At 39.8% G+C, this 22,069-nt stretch overlaps 1 protein-coding gene across 2 annotated transcripts in view; it reads left to right on the top strand.

The window, feature by feature from the left end:
* The window catches only part of KIAA1671 (KIAA1671 ortholog), a 99,912-nt gene that overhangs the window by 20,027 nt on the left and 57,816 nt on the right, over window positions 1–22,069 (top strand). For both annotated transcript variants that reach the window (XM_064521867.1, XM_064521866.1), the window contains exons 2-6: window positions 10,290–10,421; window positions 10,795–12,451; window positions 14,218–14,311; window positions 15,431–18,634; window positions 19,357–19,479. In XM_064521867.1, coding sequence (XP_064377937.1) covers window positions 10,848–12,451; window positions 14,218–14,311; window positions 15,431–18,634; window positions 19,357–19,479 — 5,025 coding nt within the window. In that variant the 5' untranslated portion in view covers window positions 10,290–10,421; window positions 10,795–10,847. The remainder of the gene's footprint in view (window positions 1–10,289; window positions 10,422–10,794; window positions 12,452–14,217; window positions 14,312–15,430; window positions 18,635–19,356; window positions 19,480–22,069) is intronic.

Genomic DNA, 22,069 nt, shown 5'->3' with positions numbered 1-22,069 from the left:
TAGAATAATGATTTTTTTCCCCCCCCTGCTCAGACAGGTCCTGCCTTGCAGTAGTACCTTGTGAGCAAACAGTGTTTTCCCAAAGACCTACGGTGTTGAACAGAATTTTCCCTCTTCCGGAGATGCTAGCAGTAGCTGTGCAGTAGCCCAAGACAGTTGGCTTTCAACCTTCGTGGTAGAGCAATGGAGACTAAAACATGGGTGAAGCTGTCTTCCTCATGAAAACCACGCAGTTTGCTTTGCCCAGAGCTTCTGTCTTGAAGAGGATTTGTTTTTTGATTCTCTATAGTCTTGTATCCCATCACTTTGTTTCTTTTGTCCTTCACTTTATGAATTTAGGTTTCCTTTAGATGATTAGACTTCCGAAGTGATCTCTTAAGGTGTTGCAGGTAGTACGTCAAGGCCAAGAGCTGCCGTGCTTCAGTCTTTCTTAACGCTGAAGTCCTCATGCAACTATTTTATTCTTTTCTCCGTAGGGTAATACCGTAACCCCGTTTCAACAATCAGACTGTCGTATAAAAGATATAGCCTTTATAAATTAGTGCTGGAAGCTCCAAGTCAGTCGCAGAACAATGTGAGTAGGTTTATCCTTTCTGAAGGTGGCTTACTGGGCCAGGTCACGGATACATTTTCCAGTGCTGGAAATCCTGTTAGAATTTGAAGAGGAAGATCAGATCCTCAGAGAGGATTATGGGCTTTGTCCTTTCTTACAGTCTCTTCTGACACAAAAGCACCTGCCAAGCATAAATGCAAGCAGGAAACGTCTTCTCACATTGTGCTATTTCTGTAATATAGTGACCTTTCGAAGCTCAGTTTATACAAAATGATCTGTTCCCTCTGATTTCTTCCTGGGTGTACAGGGTGATGTGTCGTGTTTATTTCTAAAGGCTTTATAGCCTTTGAAGGCACTCTTCTATATTTATAACAAGTAGGAGAAGTTGAGTGTTTTTTTAACCAGAGCCCACGGTTCTGTTGCGCTGGTGCTTTGGCTCGCCTGCCGCTTTGGGTCAGGAGCAGACGTACCTCCCATCATAGCCCAGTGCCGTACGCTTGGAAGCTCCCACTCGCTCTGCTGGTTTCCGTATCGGCAGGCAGGCTCAGCAAGCCTTTTTGCTGCTCTGAGGGGTAATTTAACCTCACATTTGTTCCATGAAGTAGATGGTTTTCAGCAATGTTTTGGGGGAAACTCCCCCAATAATACTGTTGTTGCAAGTGCAATAAGCAAAATAGCAAATCCAGTGGTAATATCAGTGATTCTGTCGGCTCTGAGATCGGAGACAGTTGTCCTTTGCCTTCCCTTCCTGCCAAGGGGAAGAGGAGGGTGCACTATTACAGTCAATATTTTAAGATGTGGGTGGTCTCTAAGCTCCTTTTATTGTTGAAACGTGGTATTGAACATAGTGTTCTGTAGGGAAAGTATCAAATGGAAGACTGTGCCAAAGTGTCCTCTTTTATTTTATTAAACCCCCCCAGTCCTCCCCAGCCCCTGTTTGTAGCTGTGCTCCAGACAGCTGGCTCAGCTGTCTACGTGCTCTGCTCCCAGCCACGTCCATCATATCCCTTCCAAATGAAGGCATTCACGCTCAAAGTTGGAGTCTCTCGATAAAATGCAGATCAGCAGCTACCTGATGTGTTTCTGAAATGACCAAATTTCATCTCTTCCTCTGAAGCAACATCATGGAGACCAAAACCTGAAAAGGTGCATAAATAAATCAGTATGTGATTAACTTTATCATAATCATTATATGCAGCCTGATAGGAGTACAAAAAAGGCATCTCTAGAGATTTAACCCTGTTCCTTTGGAATCTGTGCAAAAAAAAGTTATTCCAAACAAAATTTATTTTAAGTACAGTTATAAGTGAAATTAAACTTTGTGCAACAAGGAGATCATGTCATTTGCACAAATTAATATGTACGCTTCATCCTGGAAAATAACTAGTGTGAAAAGGTTTGAGGAGAAATTCCAGATCACAAATTAAACTATTCATCCTCTGTTTTGTGTTAGTGAAGTAACCGCTTTTGTCTTTGGGAGCTGCAAATAGGCTGGAGTTCCTCCTGAAACAACTGAGCACATTCCTGTAAGAGGCATGGTTTGACTTCTTTCTCTTTTTATTTCTGTCATCAGTTCTTCTTGTTTGTATACGATGGGAAAAGTCCATGCAAAATCTGATCATTAATGTTTCATCTGGCATAGAGTTGAAAAACAAAGATAATAGTGTCTGGAAGGTTGTTTTTTTTGGGGTGTGTGTGTCATGTTAAACTGGATATAATGTTGGGGAAGTCATCTGCAGGCCTCGGTTGAGGATGAAACGCACTTATGAGGCTGAAGGCTAGAAGCATGCTAGCGGGAGTTGAAAAAAAAAGTTTGATGACATGAGCAAACAAAGCAGTGCTTTCTGAGACCTGCTGGGCGTACCGACCTTCTGCACAGACGTGCTCTTAGCTTTACGTCAGCATTACGCAGCAATTCATGATGTTCCTGCTGAATCTCATCCTGCTCTGGCAAAAGTCAAGATTTCATTTTTGTTCTCTATTTCAAGTGCTGAATGCAGAGAATGGGACTTTCTGAAAATATCCACCCATTAGTGAAGCAGGTGGACCCCCTTAAGCATTTCTAGATGCCTGCTAGCTGGAAATAAAAGATGACTCATTCAGGAGGGTAAGGATGCACAGCATCTGGTTCCAAAACAGTGATTCATCAAAATTTCAAAGCATTTTTCCTTTGGTGGATGAAGTTTGTTCTAGTTATGATGTCTCATGAGACTTGCAGCAAATTAGGAGTAACACTCAGATTCAGTTTGTCATGTATAGAACAGAATTCTTGATCTATATGCATTGCCTCGACAAAAGAAGATGGAAAATCAAGGTTTGTGTGGCAGGAATGGGAATAAATAAGGAAACCTGCGCAAGAATTGTCCTTTGTTTTAAACGTGTGTGGACTAACAGTTGGTCTCTTCATGTTTGAATAGGATTCAGTGTTCTCTTCTTACCTCAGGAGCCTGGGACCGAGTGTTGGATGGATGTGTTATGAAGCTCCCCATGCAGCATAAGATATATGCAAGTGCAGGCTTAAATAAGTTGGTGTTTGCTTCAGTCAAAAGAACAAGTTCTATTTTTTCCCCCTAGAGCTCTCTTTAAGCTAAATAAGAGCAAAGTCAATGACCTCATGACCAGTTAGAAAGAAAATCTCTAGGTAGTTTCTGGTATATAATGCTATCTAAGGAAAAAAATAAAACACAACACGAGATTCCTTATTATTAAGCTGAGTTAATTCAAGAAAAGGCATTTCTGTGTAACTTTGGACATCAGTGATTTCTTTAGTTTGTGCTCTGGGTGGGGCCCTCTTTTGGTTAGATTCCCAGTTATGCTCTGTATCTGGTGCTTTTTGTGCTACCGGCAGTAAGTTTCTTTCCATGTGTCCTTGCTTTTTTTCTATTAAGATGAATTTCCAATACTTCTGCCCAGTTGACCGGACCTATGAAGTCGAGAACTTTTTTAGATCAAACTCAGTATTGTCCTCTTTATCTTGGGAAATAATCATCACGCTTTAGCTTTCACTTCCTGAAGAATTTCAGGAATTTATTTCTCCTCTTAATTAAGCATAAAAATGCAGATCTCTTGAACTGCACAATCTTAGGGCAAAGTAGTAATCTATTTTGTAAAGGACTGTGCCAGGTGATGGTGGTAATGTAGCCATTATGTAGTCATTCATCTGGGTACTTGTGGAAACTTTTTTGGACAAATAATGCACTTTGGCCTGATGCAGCATGGCTGCTCTTAGGAAGTCCACACGTCCAGCTCGCTTCAGGGAGAAGCAAATCATTCAAAAAGATGGATATTTCCAATATCAAGATTTAAGATTAAGGGAAAAATATTTCCATGCTCTGCAATGGAAAAAGTCCTGTGTCTGAGACCGAGCTGTTCTTGTCAAACCGTCCTGTTTACGTAATGGATTTGTAGAGTGTCATCTTCAAATATGAGAAACTTTCAGGTTAGGAAAGATGTAGTCTGTGAGCAGGAAGCAGCTGGGAAAAAGGGAGGGTTTCTGCGGTGCCTGTGTAATGCCCGGGGGTGTTGGCTGAGTTCACGGACGTCAAGGAGCGACTCGGAGGGGATCAGGAAAGGACCCTCTGTGAAACGTGGACGGAAGAGCTTGCTCGGAAACGTTTGAAATGCTTGTGGGGACTGAACTGAAATTATGGAAGAATGGGGCGCGCTCCTGGCGGATCTCTGTTTTGAAGGGCACAAGCTAGGAATGATACACAAAGAAGAAAAACCCTAGCCAAGAATCCGGTTTTGATGGAAAGTTTATATTGAAAGAGAAGCTGTTGCCCTTAATTGTGTATAGAACAGTGGTAGGAGCCTGCCAGCACTCACGGGACAGAAATGTTCAGCGAGCTCTTCAGTGCTGGAAACCCTGCAAATGGGCGCGGATTGATGAGGAATGTGATGGCCATGTAGCAGAAAACTCCATCTCAGTGGTTGTTTGGAAGTATCTGTTTTTTGCTAGGAAGAACAACAGATTCTTGCTTTAAAACTGTGTTTTTGATAAGTTTGAAATTAGTAAGGAGAAAACATTTTGGACAGGAGAAGGTGGTGGGTGTTACGTCCAAGCAACAGTGTGAGGAAGAAGCTGGACTGTGTGATGGGGAGAACAGAAAAACCAAGCAGGAATGCATGGTCGATAATCCAACAGCAAACAAAACACTTTAAAGATAGAAAATAGTTTCAGAAATTCTAGGAATAACTGGAGGCAAAACCCTCTAGTTTTAAGTCCATTCCAGCCCTGGGTTCTTTTATCTCTGAACAGAATAAAACAATTACAGGAAACACACAAGTACTAGAAATGTTACCCCTCGGTTGGGGTGACTGTGACTTTTAGATTAATCCTGTTGGATTACTTTTTATATGTGATGTATGAACATTGCTATGAAGTCTGTGTAGGACCGACAGCTGCGGCAGTGGGCGACTGCATTTAATTTTTTCCCTAAATCGTCCCCTCCAGACTGATCTTTGTCTCGGAAGTTCAGGGAAGTTTGGAGGATGAATCCCTCTGCCCCTGAGCTGGTGAAATCCGTTTCTTCTCAGGTACAAACTGCTGTGTTGTGCCATTGAATCCTATTTTAACAACTAATGTGTTTTCCTGAGTGATGCTTCATTCAATTGATTGCCCTGCCACATTAAGAATGTTTTCAAACCCTGGTGAGGTGTGTGTTATCCGTTGCATGTGCCGGTGAATTTAGCAGAATTTCCAGTTAACCATAGATGTTCTTGCCTCCGTGGGACTGGTTTGCATTACTGAAGTTACTTGCAGGTAGCGCTTTAATTTGTTACCTATTTAGCTGCTTTACCTTTGTAGCAGTGGGTGACAATATTTAAGCTATTAAAATAATGGATATTAAAAGAGAAGGTGTAAAAGTTTCACTCTGGTATGGAGATGCCAGTGCTTAGCCAAAAGCATAGCTGAACGTATTTGTGTGCTGTAGCGCAGGTCTAGATATGGGTGCAGCTTTAACGAGTTATGATAGTTATGCAATTGTACTGGCAGTGGCAATGGGAGATTTACAAGTGCTTGTAAATGCTGCTATTATTAGGATGGGCGCTTTGTCTAGCAAAACGCTAATCCTTTCCTGCGCCGGGAGAAAATGGCAGGGTGGAGAGTTCATCCTTACGATGGGACAAGCGCATAATACCCAGGAAGAACAGCATTTTGTCCTTTTTTAAAGTAAAGGCTTCAAATATGCTTGCACATGGGGAATGGAGAAAAAATACCTTTTGAAATATTTTGGAATTTTAGTAGTAAAGATATACGGGGAATTACAGGTCATAAAATACCTGCCTTATAAGATTTGGAATGTATATTTTTAGATTTCAACCTGTTAATTTTGATTATTGGGGAACAGAACAGGAGCCTTGTTGTACTGAAAACTTCTTGCTGTGGATCTGCAACCAGTTAATTTTACTGCAATATTTTATTGCTTGTTCTTACTTTGTGAATAACTTTGCCCAGGAATATTGTTAAAAATTAAAGCCTGCATACCAACAATTTTGTTAATCTTTCTCTTATCAGAAAAAAGATTTGAGGCTCTGTATGTCCTCTTAAATATAGCTGATGTATCCAATTTCAGTGAATGACATTACTAACAGCTTGAATCAGGCTTACATCCAAGAATAGAAAAAGCCTTTATTTACCGAATTAGGTGCCTGCTTTACTTAGATCTTCAGAAAAGGGTTTTTTTGTTTGTATTATTGTGACTGTGTTATAGTAAGTCTTGTGGTCTTGACCATATTCACACACGCACGGCTAAACTCTTCCTCCTTTCACATGCCCACAGTAGGTGAATGGAATAAATAAGAATTAACAGAGCAGATCCCATCAGCAACGCTCCACATATTGCGGGAAGTAACAGGAGGGCGATTGCTTAAGGTAACTGGCATGAACTGCTGTAGGCTTTATGGTTGCAATATATAAAGTCAGTTTTATGGTTGCAATATATAAAGTCAGTGAGGAAAAAAGAATAGAAAAAGAAATAACAGTATTTTTGGGACTGTATAATATGTAAATAATGGGAAAAACTTCTTGCAGAAGGAGGGGAATAAGTCTGGTATTGGTTTGTGTCTGCGTAGCATGTGAGGTGGTTGCATCTGCTTTCAGTAGCTTTTGTGCCTTGCTGTACCAACAAAAATCTAGAGCAGATGAATATATTGAATGATATTCCTGTGTTTTCAGAAGCTGCTAATATGCATCGTTATATGCAAAGCTTCACATCTCTTTCTGTGGCTGTGCACTAGCAATGGAGTAATTTTATTATACTGGTAGCAGATTTGCTAGTAAAGTTGTGTCTAGAGGAAGGAAGAGCTTGTGGATGTTGTTTATTTGCTAGTTTTCTACTGGAGTATTCTTAGTATAGACACACATTTTCTTGATTGGAGCCATTTTTGGTTGCTTTCAGTTTTATAAAGGGGAAGAATAATCTTGTTTCTTCACAGCAGAGATGTTCTTTCCATGGAATTTTTATGCTTTTGATCCTTACAAAAGGCAGTTGGATTTCTTTATCTGCTTTGGAGTATAGACTGGGTTGCTTTGCATCATTTAAAACATTCTTATTTATGAGCAAGGAAGTTGGCAATAATCATGTGATTCATGGTGGAAAACTTGTCTGCAGGTTGTTGCTGCTGTTGTCCTAATAGTCTGCAATGAGTTACTGCTGGTGCAAGTGGTAGTTCTGTGCGTGGTCAGTGGATAGCGCGTGGCAGACAAACGCTAAGTAAAGTGGGGTTTGTTTGTTTTTTGTGTGTATAAAGCTCTTCTCTTGTCCAAGGAGAGAGGTTATAGTGTTCCCTTATGAATTTTACAAAAATATTGCAAAGTGAATTATTCATTTTGATTTCTAATGAGCAACATTAATGTTCTTTCTAAAGATATATTGTTTAATTAAAAAAAGAAAGATTAATTCAGCTTAAATGTGGAAGAGTGTATAAGTGTATGCATCTGTACCATCCTGTAACGATTCAGATTGGCCCAGGAGAAATTGTGTCTGGTTGTAGGTGTTTTGAAATTTGAGGAAGAAATGAACGAGGGAAAAGACAGGTCTTCACCCGCATCCGTTCGTGAAAAGCAGGAAGCCTTTGAAAGGATATTTCAGTGCCATTTGTACTTGTATTTGTGCAAACAGGACCCATCCCGGGGTGTGCCCAGCAGCTCACAGGAATTTGGCTGAAACGTAAGGAGCATTAATAGAAATAATGCCCAGAAACGATGAAGATGCGATTTGGGTGCTTTGCTGGACCGGGTGGTGACCTGCGCGCGACTCGGCGCCGGGCAGCGTAACCCACTTGGCAGTCGCCGAGGTGCGTGAATGTTGGCCGGCTGTCACTGAGCCGGTGCCGGCCGGGAAAGGGAATAACTTATTGTGGATGGAGGTAAGGGATTTACGGCTAGTTCATTACAGCTTCTCAGCCAGTCTTGTTTACAGTTAATATTTCAAAATTGCCAACCTAATTGATAGTATTTTATTAGAGATACGTAAGTTTATCTGAACCACGATGTATATTCCAAGCAGAGATGCACTGTCCATAAGCGAAGGTTGTAGGCAACGGTGATGAGGTTTTATCTCATTTGTTTTATGCCTCTTTATCAGTTGTGTGGTTTTTCCAAGTTCCGGTAGCTTTGTCAGTTTGCAAGTTTGAGTGATTTTTCCCCCTCCCAATGTTTTGTTTTCTTCTGAACACTTCTCTGCATCGAGCCAGGTATCTGCTGTAGGGGATCTGAGTAATAAGAATTTAAAATCTGGAAAACTGACTTGAGTGGATTATGTTGAAAAATGGGATCGTGTAAGCCTGGTGGGTAGTGTAATAAAACTCAGGAACAGATATAATCCTAGTGGATAAATCATGTTGGCTAGAAAAAGGAGCTGTGCGCTGATTGCGAGGATTATGTCCGGCCTTGTGCGTTCGCTGGCTTGCGTGCCGTTGAGGATAAAGTTTTATTCCATTTAAGAAGCTCTGTGCTGCCTCCTTTCCTTCCAAAGAAAAGGAACTACAACATGATACAAAAACAAAAAACAAAAACCCATACTCAAGTGTTGAAAGACAGCTCTGTAAAACCAACATCTAATTTTTTGGTTTGGGATATTTTGTGTTAGCATTGTCCTTATTTCAGAGAGTGTCACTACTTTCCTTGAGTGTGACTGCTCTTCACAAAATCTTTCCTCTCTGGAATGTGAGAGCCTATTAATCTGATTTTGATCGTGTTCCTTAGAACAAGGAGTGGGAGAAGGAGGAAGATTTCATTAAGATCTGTGAGACTGTAGGAGGGACAGATTGATTCTGGTAAGCCGATTGGGTTAGTAACTATTTTGGAAAGAAGAGGTCGTGGACTCGCGGAGGGGACTAGCCCAGCATCTAAGTAGTTTAGGCAGAGTTTCAAGGGGGTTGAAATGTGAAAGGGGACTGGCAAGGTGAGCATATCTGGCATATCTCTAATGTTTCTCTGAAGTCAGTATAGCAATCAAAGCAGAATATGCCGTGCTCAGAAACTCTTTCCTTTCTCCCCAGAACTTCATTGCTAGTCTCAGGATCACTACTCAGAAGACATCTTCCCTTTTCAAACAACAGTGGAGTCTCAACCCTTTTTATCCTTCTTCCTTAATAGTTTTGTTTTCTTAAATGAATTTTCTCTCCTGGTTTCTCCTCCTTTCTTCCTTGGGAACCGCGTTCCCCGTGGCAGCCGTCTTGTTACGGGTGGGATGAAATGGTGGTGTCTGAAGTCTCTGAGATTTTGCAGGTGGCTCTTCAGAGAGGCTAACGAAGGTGCAAGGTCACCTTCCAGACGGAAGACTTGGGAAGGAAACGTTCAAAAAATGTTTTAATACTCACATGTGAGAAGGTTCCATATTCCGTAGAATCTGCAAATACCCATATTTTTGGGCCATAAAAAATGGATCAGATGAGACCCATGTGTGACACTGCTGCAGAGACTGTCCAAAAGTAGGCAAGAGAGTGTCCCCGCAGAACAGAGCCCGGCGTGGCTGTTGATGAAATATACTCTGAGCGTGACAGCCTTCAAAGGAAAAAAATAATGCGTCAGCAACCACGTGTATCCATCTGCATCTGCCACAAAGTTTAAATATACTTTTTATTAGGAAAAAGTTTAAACTGAAAACATTCAGGTTACTTGTTGCTGAAATTCTAATTATTACTGTTTTCCCTGATCTCTGCAGTAAGCATATAATTGAAGTCTAAACTAATGTCCTGCCTTTGTTGGCAAGATATTGGAAATATTATTTTGTCATGGTAAAAATCGTATTTAGGTTGAAAATCAGCGTTTTGGAGAAGGTCAGCTTTTCAGGTACCGCTTCATGTACTGTTGTCACAAAGAGGAGATTTACAACAGAAAGTAAATTAAAGTAATTGAGATTAGGGTAATGCAGAGCTCAGGGTTTAATCAGTGATTGACAACATTGGAATTTGCAAGCAGTTCTCATAACAATGTGGATGTAATTGTGTTTGAATTTAATGTCCAGTTATTGTGCTAAGCAAATTCTTTGCACTTGTTCCGGTGTTGCACACTTCAGGCATTAGATGATAATTTCTTGTTGATTCTTTAATAAGAGTCTGAAAATTAAACATTCCTCTACTTTGCACAATTAAATCTGGTAATTTTGTATTTGAAAGTGGGAGCCAGCTTCTTTCCTTGAAACACTGAAGTTTTCTCTTCTGTGGTAATACCTGTGTAGATCTAGGTGCGTGCTGTGCCAGAAGCTGAGTGTCCTCTGTTCACTTGCAGGAGAGGTCTGCGTGCAGCGCTGAAGCCATCACTTTCCTTGTGTTCTTCATGTGACCTTGGCAAACGCTGCTTTTCACTATGAGAAGTGATTTGGCTTGTATAACTCGGTTGCAGCAAAAAATGCAAATTATGGTAAGTGGGAGCAAAGCTTGCTGGAGCTTTGTAGAATACGAATTTACAATTACAAATTAAACTATTTACATTGGTTAGTTGTGGCCTTAACTGAAAATTAACAAATAACATTTTCAGTCACTCTGATCTCTGAGGTTTTTTTTTAGTATGAAAATATATACTCAATGTATCTCAATAGCTATTGAAATTATAAAAAAGAGTTGAGGTTTGTGTATTAACATTGGGAACACTGCTTCCATTTTGTGATATGCTGTAAGCAGCATATCTTAAATGCTCCAAAATTTAAATGTAGTGACCTTTGGAATTAGAATTAGTTTATTTAATGTTCATGCTAACTCTACATCAATACTTTTTTTGTCTTTTTTTTTTGTAGATTTTTCTTCCTTGTTGGATTTTTCCAATTCTGTTGAATGTGTAATTACAACTATGGCAACAAAAATAGAAATAAGTTCTACTTTGGCGTCTTTGACGACAGTACCTGACTTAAATGAAATCACAAATGAAGATAAATCACAGCGTGTGTATGTAAGTGTGCTTTCAGATGCAAGTAAGAAGACAAATGAACCTTCAGCATCACTGACTCTTGAAGAGAAGAGCAAATTCACAAGCACTTTAAGATCCGCAACAATGCCGACATTAGGATCAAGGCCGAGACTTTTCCCAAAGCCTTTTTCTAAAGAGAAATCTTCAGATACTTTTGCAAATGTAAAACCACCTGTTACAGCTTTCAGATCAAGTAATCTTATTAGAGAGGCCACTGAAGAAACATCACCTGTTAAGGTATTAAGTGGAAATGTTCCTCCATTAGTAGACCAAAAAGTAATTGAAAGTGAAAATAAGGCTAACAGTGAAGTAGTCACAAATATGACTTTCTACACTGGTCCCAGTGCTAATACTGTCATCCTTTTTGAGACAGCTGGCACGGAGCAATCAAAGGTCAGCCTGGCCCAAGGAAAAAGGGCTGCTGATGACCACAGAGTATTTAGTACTACACAAACAAGAGAGCTTCACTGTAATGCAAAGCTTGAGAAACCATCTCAGCCTTCTGAGACATCCAGGAAAGCTGAAGGATCTATTCATAGGCAAATATCACTTTCTTCCAATCCTAGGCCGGTCTCTTGGAACTCCCTCAAAACTCGTGAAAAGAAAGATGCTTATGAAGATGTTACAGGGGAGAAAACCAATGACGACACAAACAATATCAACAATAAAGTTGGTTTTTCTGATGTGCAGCAAAGGCTAAAACATAGACCAGTATCTGCTGTTTTCCTAGAATCGTTAAGAGATCAAAAGCATCGCCCAGTGGAACCTTCGGAGGAAAAATCTCCTACAGAGAAATCCTGGGTTAGAAAACCAAGGCCTTTGTCCATGGACCTGACGGCTAAGTTTGAGCATAAAGATCTTTCGTCCTGCAAAAAGACTTGCTCATCCCATGAGAGCAAGGAGAACGTATCTATAACTTATTTTACTGATGTGAGCTGTCATGAGCAGTCTGAAATGGGGCCAAAAAATGAAGAAATGGAATTTAATAAAGACAGTTCTTCTAAAACAAACTTGAAGCGCAGTAGTCAGGACATTGGCGTCCTGAATGATGGGAAGTTCATATGGGAAACACAGCATAAATGTAAAAGTGAACAAACTGAGACAAAATCAGAAGTAGTGACTAACTTGTGTGGTTCTGAAAGAAGCTGTGAAACTAGTAGTGACAGCAAAACTAATAAGGAGGCGAAAATATTGGATCAAAAGGAAACATGTATGTTTCTAGCTCGTGAAAGCCCTGCAGTTTCCTCAGAAAAGGAGAACAGTATCAAAAGGGGTAGTGTTAAAAAACACATTAGTTTGTTTGCTTCAGAAAATCCCAGTCCTCCAGTGGATACAGAGCCTCTCCCATCAACTGCTGAGAGGGAAAACAGATACATGAACATCCAACAGAGAATCAAAGAACTGACAACAGAAAATGCAGAGGCTAAGCCAGGAAATCTGCGCAGGTCACTTCAATCACGACCACTTTCTGCAGACTTAACAAAGATGTAGGTTTCAGAGAAGTTTTGTTTAATCCTCTTAAAACTTCATCTCATTCACTAAAACTTGCTCATTCAGTAAGATACCTGCATATTTTGGCTCCATTCTGTGTAGTTATTCTTTATAATATTATCCTGGATCCATTTGGGGGTTAAAAAAGTCCCCTTTCCAATCTTATCCTTCACGCCCCCCCCCCCCCCCCCAAAGATCAAATTAAATATACTTTAAGAACAGCTGCAAAAATGTGCTGTCAGTAATGTGGCCTTTGCATGTTATTGTAACTGTATAGCTATTATTAAAGTTTCATATATTTTAAAATCTCAAGGTGAAATGTTGTAGCCTGCATACTTGCATATTTGTCAAAAGCAAAAAATAGGCTGAGATTCCTTGTTTTACTGTGCTGTTTTGAATGTCCATCCTGTCATCCTCACAAAAGTCTTTTTCTTCAGAATACTTCTGAATTGCATTTTATTTGGCACAGCAGGGGCAGAAATGTTTACCACGTCTTTGATAGTGGTATCGAATACCAGGTTTTCAGCCAGACAGGCATCTTATTTTACTTTCATATCAAGGCTTAAAGGTCTGTGATGTGCATTCTTCCCAAGGTGTGGCAAGGGAGCAGGGAAGCATCTTTTTTTTTTTTTTGGTAGAACAAGGCTTAAAAATTCAACAATTGCTTTTAACAGTGAGTGGGTAAGTACTGTACTATGTCCTCGTGTACAGTACTAATTAATATAATAAAGACAACTGGCATGGGAGGAGGCAGGCGGGTTATAGTGGCATATAATCCTGTTTTGGGGCAGACTTTGTGACTGAAACGTACCTGTCCTGGTACACCTCTCTTATAAACCAGTGAGTCTTTCTACTCTATGAAGATGCACTTCTTTCCCTTTCGGGTTCAGGAATTGTTGGGTTGCAGAACTTGCTCTGCCAGTTATAGAAAGCTCTCTGTTTTCAGTGATGTAAATCAAAATCTTGCAACCTCTATTTCTGAAGGTCCTTTCTGATGTTTTGGAGCAGTGTTTTTAGAGCAGTATGAGCCCTGATGATTGTTAGATATATTAAAAAAAAGAAAAAAAAGCTTTCCAATGAAAAGGTATTTGGACTGGTATAAAATGTATTCTCTCAGTATAAAGTTGGATAATTGATTATTCATAATCATTAGGATTTATGTTTGTGACGTGCATAAGAGCTGGACACGGTACTGCAAAGTGCATTAAGCACAATCTTGAGGCCATGTGGCAGGGCCTCATGCTCACCTGGATACCTCATGTTCTGTATGTGATGAAAAAGAGATAAGGACAGAGGAATAATGCTTTTTGATAGTGTAACAGAAGTGTATTTCACATAATGGATACAGCAGACATTTGGATAAAAGGATCTACTGTAGGGATAGTGGAATAGTATAGTTTTTCAGCAAACCTTGGTCCTTTGACATTGTAATGGGAATAAAGAGAAGAAGTGCAACTGAGACATAAGAATATCTTTTTATTATTATTATTTTGCTACATTATGGTTCTCTAAAGTTTTACATTATACAGTAAATTACATAACTAACAATTTTTCATGAAACAATAATCCTTTGGTCTTGATACAATAAAACCACTGAATACAGTTAATTGTAATATGAAATAGTGCCATTTCGCCTTTAAGAAATATAATTGATTAGATATTTTTTAATGATATGAGATAATATATCATCAATCTGCTTTGGGAAGAAGCATACTTGTCAACTAACTGGAACTAAAAGAAGTAATAGAAGTTTTTGTCTTAGGTTTTCAAGTCCAGCATCAAGCAGTGAAGTCAAGCCAGAGAAACCTGCTGAAATAAGAAATGACTCTACCAGTGAAATTCAAGAAAATCAAAAAGTAAGAAAATGGCATCAGTCAATGTAATCTCCAAATAGGTTTTTATGTAGAGTGTACATAGCACTATACTCTATGTCCTATGTGTCTTTATCAATCAGTGACTTTAAAATGGGCATTGAAAGTATTTAAAATGGCATAATCCTAATAGGCTTACTTGGATAATTCTATCTTTAGGACACACCGATAAAGTATGGGAGTATCGCGTCTGTGCTGAGTCTTTAAAAAGTTGTATTTGCATACTCTTAAATGCATGCAGCAGCATAGACAAAAATAATATTATGTATGCTATTTTAATGGAACTTCTAACGTATAAAACCCCGTAGTGAATAGACTGTGGCTGTTGTGGTTCTGTGCAGTGATTGTCCTTAATTCTTTCTAAGCACAGCATTAGTAGTGTAGTGCATTTCCCCATCCAAGTCACAGCTCCGTACTAAATGCTTGCTGTATGTTTCATGTCAGTCTCCAAAGAGAAGTCATTTAACTCTGAAGTTTTGGAAATACAGAAATATACAGAAAGTTGTAGTCTGTTGTTGAAAAAGCTGATATGCTGTCTTTGTTCTGAAGTAAAACTTTTGTGTTGCAAAATGTAACCTTGCTGTTGATGCTTCTTAGTGTTGTTAAATAGGAGCTTTATGTAGTTTTAAGGGTATTCCTTGAGAGTCCTCATGGTTGTGCCCTTTTTTTCCAGTCTAGGTTTGAGATAAGAATATGTGGTAAGGAAGCTAACAATTTGGTACAAAGTTTTAGTAGGTTAATTTCATTTTGAAGACAACTAACTTGTTTTAAAATCTTCAGTTAATGCAAGTGTTATTTTCAGAATCTGTCAATAAAGTAGGATTAAAAACATTCCAGTGCTCTGCCTAGAAAAATATAGACTTTCAATGCACTTCTTATTTCTTTTATTAAAAGTAAAAATCAAGTTATGAGATACTCTGTTATAACAGAGATTTAGACTGGAGTTATACATCTGCTGCTTAGACTGCTTTTGTTTTGATGGATTTTGTGTTTAGAGAAAAAGGGTGTGCTTAACTTGTGCATGTTGTGTTTCACAGAGTAGGTGGTACATAGTTAATTTAAAAGATATATAACAACCCTAACTGTTGAATTTTCTTGTTCCAGAGTAAGGAGATCAAGCTTCCCCATGGCACAGATTTCACTGAAGCATATGCTGTTGGGAATTCCTGGAAACCCCGGCAGATTTTAAAACTAACAAATAAAGCTGATCAGACAGAGACAAAAGGAAACTTCCTTGGAGATGGTCAGCATTTTTCTCTGCAAAGTGAAAATTCTGTCTCGTTCACAAGCAGCTTTGAAAAAAAATTAAAACCAGCCACGGTTATGGAAAAGACCTGTGTTAAAACTGTCCGAGCCACCATGTTTGACCATAATATTCAGAGACATAATGTTGCTGCTGGTCATTCTGCAGTTGATTCTGCACTGAAGATGAATAATGAGCTTGAAAGAAAGCATGATACGGTGGCTTTGGGGCATAACAGAGGATCACGGGCGGGAGAAGTAGTGGAGGAGACAACTAGTATAAAGCAGTATCATAAACAATTTCATTCATCAAAACCTATAGCAGATGTAGAAAAAAGTGGAAAACCAGCTTGTTCAAATGAAGACAAGAAAATGACTCAGGCAATTCTATTAGAAAAATCTGCTGTTGAGAAAAGTGAAAAACACACTCCTAAAAATGCAGAAGACTCTCTAACTTACCAAAGAATAGAGCCAAGATATGAAATCTTTCAGACATGTGGTGAAAGAGCTCTTAGTGAAGCCATTACAATGGCTCCTGAAAAAAAGGCTATGACACTCAGAACTAGAAAATCATCTGTGAAAGAGAAGAAAAATGATGGGGATGTCTTACACACTGATCAGCCAGCCAGGCTAAATGACAAAACTGACTACTTGAAAGAAGGTAGTATTATTTCAGAAACTAAAGACACAAAAGCTTTTCCAAGCAGGTTTACTTTTAAAGAACCTAATGATTTTTTCCCCGATGGATGTACTTTACCTGAACAGAAAAAAGGCTCTGGTAAACCTGAAACTGATCCGATATTAATAGCAGAGAAAGTACATTATTCTACAGACAAAAGCAAATGCTTGGGAATAAATGAACAAATAAATAAGCTGCATTCTGAAGTTAAAAATGAAGCGAGTGATGTCTCTTCCATAGATAGAACAGAGAGGCCTAATGTGACGAAATACTCTTCTGAGAAAAGAAGCGTAAGACCAGGCAGAACAGATAACCATGAATTCAGAACCAGCTTTGGTCATGAAGTTTTTTTAACCAGTGTAAATAAACATGGGGCCCAGTATTCATCAGTGCTTTCAAGTGGACAAGTATGTAAATCTTCCAGTAGCCACCATCCTGATATGGAGGCACAAACCATTAGTAAAGACGACTCTAGAGCCTTTGATTTAAGGAAATGTCTATACTCAAAGAGCGTAGAACAGAGCTTTAGCTTAGATAGTATAGCACATGAAAACAGAGAGAAATTCAGAGTCACAGAACCAGAGGAAAAGGTCAGGAGAACCAAAAGTAGCATTGCAGACTTGAAAATTTCAGAAAGGTGGAGAAGGAAGACCTTGCCTCAGGATTCCATCAAGACAGAAGAAGTTGGCCTGCTCACTCCTGAGAGTATCAAAAGGCTGAATAGGACAGAGTCATTGCAATTGGAAGAAGGTTCAGTTAAAAAGAGAAGTAAAAAAAGCAAAGAAGGACTGGAAGGAAATGAGACAAACCAAACTGTTCTTGGCAGTCCTGACGATTACTTGAAAAATCAGAGTGCTGCTTTTGAACCAAAGGCAACTTATTTTGCAGTTACTTATCAGGTTCCTGGTGACAGAAGAGAGAAAAGCTTTGGTACTCCTAGCGCAAGTGAAACTAGTAAAATTTCTCCCTCAAGTGAGATAGTAACAACTAATTTGGACCCTATTTTTTCCAAAAGTTCCAAACCGGTATTACAGCAACCAAGTGAAAATATAACACGTACAAATTGTAGAGAAGACTCACGAGACGTATATATTAATAAGGATTGGGCCAAAGAGGAAGAAAAAAATGAAGTTAACTTTTCAAAAAACATTTCATTCACTAATTTTCAAATATCAGGGAAAGATAACCAGAAGTATCGTGAAAGAAGTCTAGATTTTTCTAAAGAGAAAATTATAGATGTTGATGCTTTCATGTTAAAACGGGACCTGGAAAATACACCTCAAGCTGATCTCAAACGTAGTGGAAGAAAAGTCTCTTCTTACCATGAACCCAGATCCCCCCTACATTTTGCACAGTTGCATAAAAACAGTGAACCAGTAAACCAGAAGAGTAGTGAAAGTAATTATGATTTAGCTGCAGGGAAGGCTGAGCATGGCTATAGGTCACGAATTCTTGATATTGATGCACTTATGGCAGAATATAAAGAAGAACCGGTGTTTCAGGACAAGCTCCCTGAAGACCACAGTTTATTTAATAGGGAGTTACCAAAGAACAAAAGAAATGTGTCAGATTGGACTTCTTCCTCCTATAGTGGGAAGGAGAGGAAGGGATCGGATCACTGTTCCGTTAAAAACAAGCAAGGTGACCGGGCAGAAGAGTACCACAGGCCAGAGAAACTAATCCTAAATGAAAAGAACAGAGAGAAACTGGAATCCTGTGGCCCTGAATTTGATAAACAGAAGTCCAAAGACAGAAAGTTCAGCCCTCCTTACTGGGGAAACCCTAGCAGCTTGTTTTCAGATAAGTTTGTAAATTCACCTGTGGAGTTCACCAGAAAAAAAACATTCATCATTGATGAAGATCAAGAAGTGAACTTAACTTCCAGCCAACGAAGTTCAACATTTGCAAATGACAAGGTACAGCCTGTGCGCGCAGTTGGTGCAGAGCAAAAGTTGGAAATTAATTTGGCTTCCAAGTTCTCCGTAAAGGCTGATGTTGGCCAGTTACAGAAGAAGTTGGTCACAAAAGAGCAGTTCTTGGAGGTGGCTCCAGAAGGTGACTGGAGCAAGGATGTATCAAGGAGCTTTGTAACTAAGAACAAAGACAACGCAAATAAGACATCATGTGACAATGACTTTTCCAATGTGAAGAGTAAAACTGATTGGAAAAACTACGCATCTACTTTAGGAAGTGCACCGCCAGATTTAAGACGGTCCTATTCAGAAAAGAGCCGCCAAGGAAAAGACAATGTACCGCTTATGAAAGAAGCAAGGGGAAGAAAGGATCTATATCGATTCAGGCAGAGCTTCCCGCCGGAAAGTATGGAAAATGGGTGGAAAAAAAAGACGTCATCTCAATCAGAATCTTTCTTCCATGAAGATAAAAAGGTATTACAAAATGGTATTTAAGTGCTTCCTGTAACTAAAATTGAAAATGAAGAGAAGCTTTTATTACACTTCTGTCCCACTTTTCTGTGTTAGATCTGACTTTGCTGCCAGTAAGCACGTGTGGAGAGGCATATCTGTTAGAAACAGAGGGCAGCTTTTTTTTTTTCTTTTGTTTTAATAGAGTTTATTTCCTTTTGGGCTGCATTTGTTTGAGGAATCTCTATTGTAATAGGTGACTAGACCTTTTTGTTTTAAGTGCATAAATATGTATAGACGTTCCACAGATAGCACAGAAAAAGCTTTCAAGGTGCCTACATATTGTATTACTAATGCTGTGAACGCTAATATGGTAAATTCTTAAGTTTACAGCTTTATAATTGTTTGAAAAGAACTAGTTTGTGTTTATTTTGCAAGTAGTAAACAGTGGTCTTTTGGGTATTTTTTTTCTCTTTTTTTTTTCTGAAGCAAGCAACGTTTTCATTAGGTGAATGGGCCTCATTTGTACCTGCAGCTTCGTTGCTGACAGTGATGTGGGTGAAATGCGGGTGGTTCTCCTGACACAATGACACATCAATGCATATGACATAATATATTGATGGGTATAATGCTTTTCTGTTTTGCGGTTTCAACTGTAAACTTCCTCTCTCTTCATTGGAAAGGGCGTATTTATATATGTATGTATGTGTATGTATATATAATATATATGTAACTTTTTTAAACAGGCTTCTGGAAAAGCGTGGACCAAGCAGAGTTCGGAAAAAGCAGATGGAACAGACTTTACGTTGGTTTCTGTTCAGAGAAGAAGCCATAGTTTTTATAAAGACAGAAGGGCAGATAACTGGACGGTATGTTATTTTGGAGGAGGTTCCTGGGAAGGGGTGGGGAGATAAGGGAGACGTAGTTTGGCTTATTCCGTTCGGGGTAGCTGTGATAGAAAGTATGTGGCTTTCTGGTGGACTTCCTGTGAAGTCTAACTAGCCGAGAACACTTTTTCCCTGGGATTGCACCACACTGGCTTATGCCAGATCTTCCAACATATATGAACAAACTGCATGATTAATTCCTTTTCTTCCCAAACAGTTTTCATCTTGAACTCTTAACACATGGGATCAAGTCATTACGTTTTTTGCTTGTTTCTCAGCTTAAATAATGAAAATTGGTTAAAGCAGTTTTTTTTTCTGGAAAACCGTGCAGACAGACAGAACCGTGTCATAGCATGAAGAACGATGGGTTTAATTTTCTTTCTGCAGGCAACACACAAGCTGTTAGTTATGTGAAGGATCACAGCAGACTTGGTAGTCTGGCTGGTCTCTGTAATATGTTTACTTTTGGTGTAAATTCCCATTGAAAGTTGGTGGGTGAAGGACCTGCTGGCTTAGCCCACAGATATATTTTATATTAGGAAACAGTTAGCATCCTACATCCTGATGTTGTTTTGAAATACAAAGCAAAGATCTGGATCTTCCAAAAGTTACACTGTAACTGAAACAGCAATATTTTCCGTGGAAAATAGGGGATCTAGCGCACTTGACTTCCCTGTCATAATTCTAAATATGCATATTTGTAGTTTTTGAAAATCTGTATTTCCCACGTTTTTTCAAAATTCCCCCGCTTGTGTGAGTAGGGGTGAACTGAAAGCTGTCGCCGTGCTTCGCGCAGGATGAGCCCTCCCTGGTCCTCTCGGGCCGCCGGCACCCTCAGGCGGTGACCGAGTGCGTTGCCGCGTCGCGGAGCCTGCTGAGCACTGCTCTTGGGCAGAACACAGTCAAAAAGACAGCTTCCACCCCCACCCCCATCAGTACCTTTCATTCTTTATCTTCTAGTGAAACGGAAAAATCAAAAGGACTTCCGATAGTCTGTAAGGATTTTGTAAGCAAGTGTCCTGATAGGAATTTGGGGAGCAGGCTCGTGCTGTTAAAATTGACTCTTAAAGCTTCACAGAAGGTGTCGGAGGGCTGATGTCCCTACCTGTGCAGTCCTCTGAGTTCTTGGAACGGGCTTCAGATTGAACATTCATCAGTGAGGGATTCTGCGTTATTTAAGGATTGAATAATAACTGTCAATTCTGCAAACATTCAAGGATATACAGGGTCCGAGATGCCTGTGGTCAGGGTAGGAGATGAGGGGCAAAACGTGCTGTGAGCATCAGAAATAGCGTTGGCACAATAAAACTACTTATGTAGTACATGTGACAGATATGACATTTTCTGGCTTGGAACTTAAATATGAGATTACTTGGAAAAAATCTTTGTTTTGCTTGTATAGCTTGAAATAAGGAAGAAAGACTGCATGTGTGTTTGTGTGTGTTAAGCAGGGCTCGCGTGTCCAGCTCCCACTGAAATGCAGTGGGATCCGAGTGCTTTGCTGCTTTGTGTTGGTTCGAACAGCCTAACCGTGGTGTATTTTTGTTCTCCAGCGTCGCGGTAGCGAGAAGGTGGCCTGTCCTTTGCGCGTGTAGCCTGCGAATGCGCAGGTGCAGAGACCGGTTTTCACATGCATTCCTGAGGGTGAGAACTCGCTTTACTTCCATGTTTTCAGAAACGTGCAGGATCCCCCCATGGATTATTTCACAATCAGGCTCTTCGTTTCTCTAAGTGAAGACTAGAAGACTTTCTGGAAGATGTGCTGTCATGAAGCAGAAATTACTGGGCCTATTGGGGAGGATGAGGCTCTGTGATACGCAGGCTGTCACGCAGATTATGTAAAACTGAAGCGTTTTGTCTGGCTCTGCGGTTCACAGCTTTGTGCTCCTTTGGAGAAAGCGCAGAGTTGTGCCGTGCGGTGACTTTCCTCGCCGGTGTGTTTCAGTGCCTCCCTCTGCTGGAGAAGACGGGCTGTCAAGGGGTGCCAGCTGGGTGGGTGCTGCGGGTGAACACTTACCCCCAGCAGAGCCAGAGTCCCTTGTTTTTCCTCTGCACTTGAGTGGGATCTGTGTGCTGCTTAAAACCCCTTTCAGCTAGGAGCAGAAGGAAACTAAACTGCCAGTGTTAGGTTTGTTTGAGCAGTTTCTAGTCTCCCTGTTTAGCTGTGAAGTGGTCTGCTTTTTCTTGCAGCATAGTGACTAAAATATGCGACAGTCCGTGTCAGTAGTTACTACAGTCGTCTCAAGATAGCTTTATCTTTCTAAGGAGACTGTAGTGCTCAAATGAAGTGACAAATGAGCTTGTTACTGTTATTGCAGAGTGAGAGGTAGCACATCCCCTTTAATTGTCCAGTGTTCTTTGATCTTTGAAAAAACAAATTAATGTGCATTTGTTGCATTAATTGCATTGTTATTTCACATCTGCCTATGACAAAAGCAACTACTACTCGAGGGAAATTTTCTCTGACAGTTAATGAGCTAGATTCTTATGGACGCACACAGCTGTAGCAAGGACAATGTGTGATAGCATAATTTTACCTCTGAATAAGTGATTTTTTGTGTTTATATTCTAG

This window comes from Dromaius novaehollandiae, chromosome 17 (assembly GCF_036370855.1).
Source record: "Dromaius novaehollandiae isolate bDroNov1 chromosome 17, bDroNov1.hap1, whole genome shotgun sequence".
In the NCBI taxonomy this organism is placed as follows: domain Eukaryota; kingdom Metazoa; phylum Chordata; class Aves; order Casuariiformes; family Dromaiidae; genus Dromaius; species Dromaius novaehollandiae.
The sequence above is the reverse complement of the archived record's forward strand: the minus strand, read 5'-3'. Positions and strand labels throughout refer to the sequence as shown.